Source organism: Gekko japonicus, unplaced genomic scaffold (genome assembly GCF_001447785.1).
Source record: "Gekko japonicus isolate JY-2015 unplaced genomic scaffold, Gekko_japonicus_V1.1 scaffold513, whole genome shotgun sequence".
In the NCBI taxonomy this organism is placed as follows: domain Eukaryota; kingdom Metazoa; phylum Chordata; class Lepidosauria; order Squamata; family Gekkonidae; genus Gekko; species Gekko japonicus.
The window spans coordinates 852,852-858,857 of NW_015171519.1; the positions used below are offsets into that span (position 1 = coordinate 852,852).

At 50.7% G+C, this 6,006-nt stretch overlaps 1 protein-coding gene across 1 annotated transcript in view; it reads right to left on the minus strand.

The window, feature by feature from the left end:
* Positions 1–6,006, minus strand: part of ROGDI (rogdi homolog) — a 34,196-nt gene that overhangs the window by 20,979 nt on the left and 7,211 nt on the right. The window contains exons 2-4 of the mRNA XM_015419419.1: positions 4,568–4,639; positions 2,997–3,079; positions 723–777 (exon numbers count right to left, since the gene is read on the minus strand). Of these exons, the coding sequence (XP_015274905.1) occupies positions 723–777; positions 2,997–3,079; positions 4,568–4,639 (210 nt within the window). The remainder of the gene's footprint in view (positions 1–722; positions 778–2,996; positions 3,080–4,567; positions 4,640–6,006) is intronic.

Here is a 6,006-nt window from a genome sequence, read left to right on the forward strand (position 1 = left end):
ACGCAGTAGGCAAGTCGCTCGCTGACAACTTTAATGCCAGGAGCTCACAGAGTAGAATTTTTGCTCACAAAACGCCACAGCTTAGAGCAGGGGTGTCAAACATGCGGCCCAGGGGCCGGATCAGGCCCCTCCCGGAGGCCTTCTATCAGGCCCGCAGTGGAACTGGCTGTCTTCTGCTTCTTCTTCCAGTTCTGCTGCTGCTGCTGGGTTTGCAGCTTACAGATACACACCTGAACAGCATACTCAGGATTGCAACAGCACAGACATTTTGATGCAATAAGTCAGAGCAAGGGGTGTCAGTTATCAGACACTGTTAAATAAACAAAATATTGCAAGAGGGCTAATGTTTTAAGCATGTTTTTATTTTAAGTTAAAAAAAAACCCCTTTGTGTTTGTGTCCTTTATAAAGTTTATATCTCCGCTACCTGGCATTACATTTTATGACACACATGGCCCGGCCCAACAAGGTCTCATTTATGTCCGATCTGGCCCTCATAACAAATGAGTTCGACACCCCTGGCTTAGAGGGAGCATTGGAATGGAGAATGTGGCTGGACCCAAGGTCACTCAGAAACTGTGAGGAGACAGGGGTCTCCGAGAGGGAGATTTGTTAACTGACAAGCAAGCGGTTCTAAGGCCAAACAAGCCTGGTACGTCATGGATGTGCCCGCTTCCTGGCACGTTACACACACAGAAACACACACCCCTGGCCCAATACTCACTGCTTGGCAGAGCGCATCTCCCTGCAGTGTCAGCACTCCCTTCACCTGGTCGGCACTGAAATAAGAGGCCAGGGTTGTTAACGAGGCTAAAATTAATCCCCAGGTTCCAAAGTCTCCGGGGATGCGTAACAGAGGCAAACACAAAAGGCTTAAAAAAAAAGGCAGATAAGAACGGTTCATGTGTCAAATCCGCAAAGATCCAACTTCCACCACGGAGATCGGTGCACACGGGAGGCCTTGTACTGTGTCCCTTTTGGCTGCCAGCACACCTCAAACATGACCCTTGTGTGTGTGTGGGGGGGGAAGCTACGAGACACAGCAAACCTGACTTGCAAGTCCCAGCTCTGTTTGTTATTTAGACACGGACCTCTTTTGTTTCCACGACAAGGACCTGCAGAGATGGCTGAATTTACTGCTTTGAGCGGAGAAAAAGCAAAATACAAATGGGGATCGCGGGTGAGACGATATGAAAAACTGTAAGAACATTGTGAAGCAAGATAACTAACAATATATTGCATAGGTAAAGGTAATAAAGGCAAAACGATAAAACAATTTAATCTGAAACCGTAACCCTAACCCCTTTGTAGACCTTTTTTGCATGAAACGGGGGGAAAAAATGAAGTGATGACTTGTGGATTTGATGATTAAGGAAAAAGGAAAATTACATTTGTAATTTTACTTATATTTGTCGTAGAAAGAAAATCGGGAGTTTTTTTCCTTTATATTTCTCTATTTTTGTATATCTTTCCGCCCCTTTTGTCTCCTTCATGTTTTATGTTATAAAATCCTCAATAAACTCCTTAAAAGCAGAAAAAAGAACCCGGCCCTTCCTAGCATGGGAGGAGACCTGGGGCCAGCTGGGGCGGAGCCAAGCACCCTCGGCCCTCTGCTTCAGCGCTCCTCAGAACCAACTGCTTCCCCCATGGGGAGGAGGCCACTGCTCAAGGGAGGGAGAGTCCTGTGGAATCCCTGCAATACCTACTCTGCGTGCAGGCAGGCAGGACTGGGTCTTGACCAGGGGTCCCCAACATGGTGCCCGCCAACACCTCTCCTGGTGCCTGCCAAGGATTTCTAGAAAGTGGGCAGGCCAGGCTGGGCTTTTATCCAGCAAGAGTTCTGACTGAAGGCTGGAGATTTGACCGGCTCAGCAGTTGCTGCCACAGCACAGGTAGCTTTGCTGTGTGATGGAAGGTAAGCTGTGGCAGTTATTTCGTGGCTGGCTCTGCCTCCTTTGGCAGTCATTTTGCAGCTGGCTCCACCCCCTTTGGCAGTCATTTTGCGGCTGGCTCTGCCTCCTTTGGCATTTATTTTGCACCTGGCTCCACCTCCTATGGCAGTCATTTTGCGGCTGGCTCCGCCTCATGTGGCAGTAATTTTGCGGCTGGCTCCACCTCCTGTGGCAGGCATTTTTTGGCTGGCGTCCCCTCCCTGGGCAGGCATTTTGTGGCTGGCTTCGCCTCCTGTGGCAGGCATTTTGCGGCTGGCTCCGCCTCATGTGGCAGTCATTTTGTGGCTGGCTCCACCTCCTGTGGCAGGAGTGTCATCGATTGTGTGGCTGGCTCTGCCTTCTGTCTCAGTCATTTTGTGGCCTGCTCCGCCTCCTGTGGCATTCATTTTGCGGCTAGCTCCACCTCCTGTGGCAGTCATTTTGTGGCTAGCTCCACCTCCTGTGGCAGTCATTTTGCAGCTAGCTCCGCCTCCTGTGGCAGTTATTTTGCAGCTGGCTCCGCCTCATGTGGCAGTCATTTTTTATCTGGCTCCACCTCCCGTGGCAGTCATTTTGTGCTCGCCACACTGTGTCAGAAATCCAGAGGCAGCCACAGGCTAAAAAGAGTTGGGGTCCCCTGGTCTAGATGTTGAATGCCAACCTGCTTCTTGCCCAACTCTATCCCCCACCCCCAAGTCTGGCATGCACAAAAACAACACAGAGGATTTTAAAGAACCTCATCTCCTCCAAAGGCCCATCACTCTAATCTAATCTCGCCTAGGTAAAGACGAGAGAAGCACTGTCAGCTTGACTGTATGTCTCCGATGAAGCCTAATTACGCCAACAGAAGCCGATCCTCACTTAAGGAGGCGGCTCGGGAGCCAATTTCTGCACGAATCACAAGGAGCACCAGAAAAGTGGCTCGCTTTTGGAGAGGAGCTTCAGATCCATGCCCTGCTCCGCTCAGAGGTGTGAGGCTTCCCCCGCTTCCGCTAAGCAGTGCCGGCAGCCGCCGCGTGGCGACAACAGTTGCCAAGCATGCCGTGCGCCGAAATCTCATTACTTACTTTGCACTGCCCAAGATGAAGTTTTCCTGCTTGATGGGTCCCTCCGAGCCACTCACGGGCAAAGCAAACCTGTGAGAAGCTTCCTGGGTCAGAAAGAAAAAGAGGGTTATAGTACCAGAGGCGTATGCTGCCCAAAGCAACTTTAAGCACATCAGAAGAGCCCTGCGGGATCAGACCAGTGGTCCCTCCAGTCCAGCATCCTGTCTCATGCAGCAGCCTACCAGTTACTAGGGAGGGCCAGCGAACAGGGCAGAGAGGCTGGGGACTCCTCTGATGTTAAGAACATAAGAACCTAAGAAGAGCCCTGCTGGACCGGACCAGGGCTCCATCCAGTCCAGCATCCTGCCTCACACAGGGGCCAACCAGTTCCTCTGGAGGGCCAACAACAGGGTATAGAGCAGTGATGGCGAACCTTTAAGAGCTCGAGTGCCCAAACTGCGACCCAAAACCCACTTATTTATTGCAAAGAGCCAACACGGCAATTTAACCTGAATACTGAGGTTTTACTTTAGAAAAAACAACTCCTACATTAACTAAAGACGATCCAAACAAAGTAAGGAAGGCAATCCCAAATGGTTTCATTTACTTAAAATTATTTGGCAGAGAATTTGACACTTTAATGATGGTCTGGGCCTGGATGGGGCGATGGCACACGTGCCCGCAGAGAGGGCTCTGACTGCCACCTCTGGCACCCATGCCGTAGGTTCGCCACCACTGGTATAGAGGATGAGGCCTTCATAAGAGTATTAGAAGAGCCCTGCTGGATCAAAGCGTGGGTCCACCTAGTCCAGCATCCTGTCTCATACAGTTACCAGCCAGTTCCTCTGGAGGGCCAACTACAGGGCAGAGAGGCTGGGGCCTTCTCCTTATGTTAGTATTCAGGGGCCTTCTGCCTCTGAATGTGGAGGTTCCCTGTAGCCACTGTGGCTAGCAGCCACTGATGGCCTCAGCCTCTCCAAATTTGCCCAGCCCCCCCTTTAAAGCCATCTGTAATTGTGGCCATCCCTACCTCTTCCTGGCAGTGAATTCCACATTGCAAACACTTGTCGAGTAAAGAAGCGCTTCCTTTTGTCTGTCGTGAATCTATCTGCCCACCAACAGTTTGGTGTAGTAGTTAGGAGCGTGGACTTTAATCTGGGAGAACCAGGTTTGATTCCCCACTCCTCCACATGCAGCTGCTGGTGTGACCTTGGGTCAGTCACAAGTTCTTTCAGAGCTGTTCTCTCAAGGGCAATTCCCAGCCCCGCTTACCTCACAGGGTGTCTGTTGTGGGGAGAGGAAGGGAAAGGAGATTGTAAGCCGCTCTGACACACCTTCGGGTAGCGAAGGGTGGGGTATAAATCCAATCTCTTCTTCACTAGCTGCCCCTGAGTTCTAGTATTTTTGGAGAGGGAGGAAGAACTCTCTCTCTCTCTCTCTCTCTCTCTTTGTGCCCCGTGCATAATTTTATAAACTTCAAAACAGAGCGAGAGGATACACTTCTAACATTATGAGATTACATTCTCCCTGTCGCAAGTAGGGAAAAATGTTTTTGAAGACAGGATTTTTTTTTATTTTTTTTAAAAACCTACCTTCAGAATATCCTGTAGCTGCCGAAGGACAGCGTGAACCTCTTCTCGTAAAAGCCACTTGAACTCCTCTTCCTGTGTGGAAAAACAAAATAGGAAACTATTGGCGTGATGCTCGGAGAGAAGCAATTTAATGCCCCCTTTCTTCTAGAGGCACACTGTCCTCGCCTTGCATTTACACACAGAAATGTGTGGGAGGCTGGGTGTGGTGGTGGTTCCCAAACTAGGCTATCAGGCCATGTTTACATCCCCGTGGGTCACACAACCTTCCCCCTTTTAAGGAACATCTTGTCCAGGCAATTATATCTGGTTATATTCCAGCTAGGCATCTGGCGGGTGAGGGTTTTGCCACAAGGATGCCCACCTCCATTCTCACCCTGGTCAACTCACAAACAGGCTGTCGTTGCTGGGCAACCGCAAAGTGCTTCCTCCCCTCCCTTTCCCTGGATCTCACAAGCCCTCAGTGAACTAGCTGGGATGGCACTGAGCTTACTCTTTTGTTTCCATGCATTAAAGAACAACGCCCCTGCATTCTGCACTGAGATGGCACCTTTCTTTGACCGGAAAGTGGTAAAAACAAGGGCAAAACAAAGCAATCCACTGTTTATATAGTTCTGCTGCAAAATCAGATGGCTCGGATAGAAACCCTGGGGGATTTCAGCTCGTACCTAATTAACCTTCCTCATCCTCGGATATGCTGAGACGGGAGTCTATATGGAACACAGAGCACCTGCTTTCTTTACATGCAGAAGGCCCCAAGTTCTGCCCCCGACATCTCCCGCTACAGAACCAGGCAGGAGGTGATGCAAAAGACCTCTGCCTGAGAACCCTGGAGAGCTACTGCCAGTCTGAATGAACAGTACTGACACTGACGGAGTGATGGTCTGATTCAGCACTGTAAACACTGGGGAAGGGCTGTGGCTCAGAGGAAGAGCCTCTGCTTGGCATGCAGAAGGTCCCCGGTTCAATCCCCGGCATCTCCAGTTGAAAGGACCAGGCAGGAGGTGATGGGAAAGACCTCCTCCCGAGACCCTGGAGAGCTGTAAAGAGGGGCTGGGGCTCAGTGGCAGAACCTCGGCTTGGCATGCAGAAGGTCCCCGGTTCAATCCCCGACATCTCCAATTGAAAGGACCAGGCAGGAAGTGATGGGAAAGACCTCAGTCTGAGACCCTGGAGAGCTGTAAAGAGGGGCTGTGGCTCAGTGGCAGAGCCTCTGCTTGCTGTGGAGAAGGTTCCAGGTTCAGTCCCCAGCACCTCCAGTCACAGGACCTGGCAGCAGGTAATGTGAAGGACCCCTGCCTGGGAACCTGGAGAACCGCTGCCAGTCTACGTAGGCAATACTGACTTTGACGGACCAAAGGTCTGATTCGGAGTCAGTTTGGTGTTGTGGTTAAGAGCCGCAGGACTCTAATCTGGAGAACTGGGTTTGATTCCTCACTCCT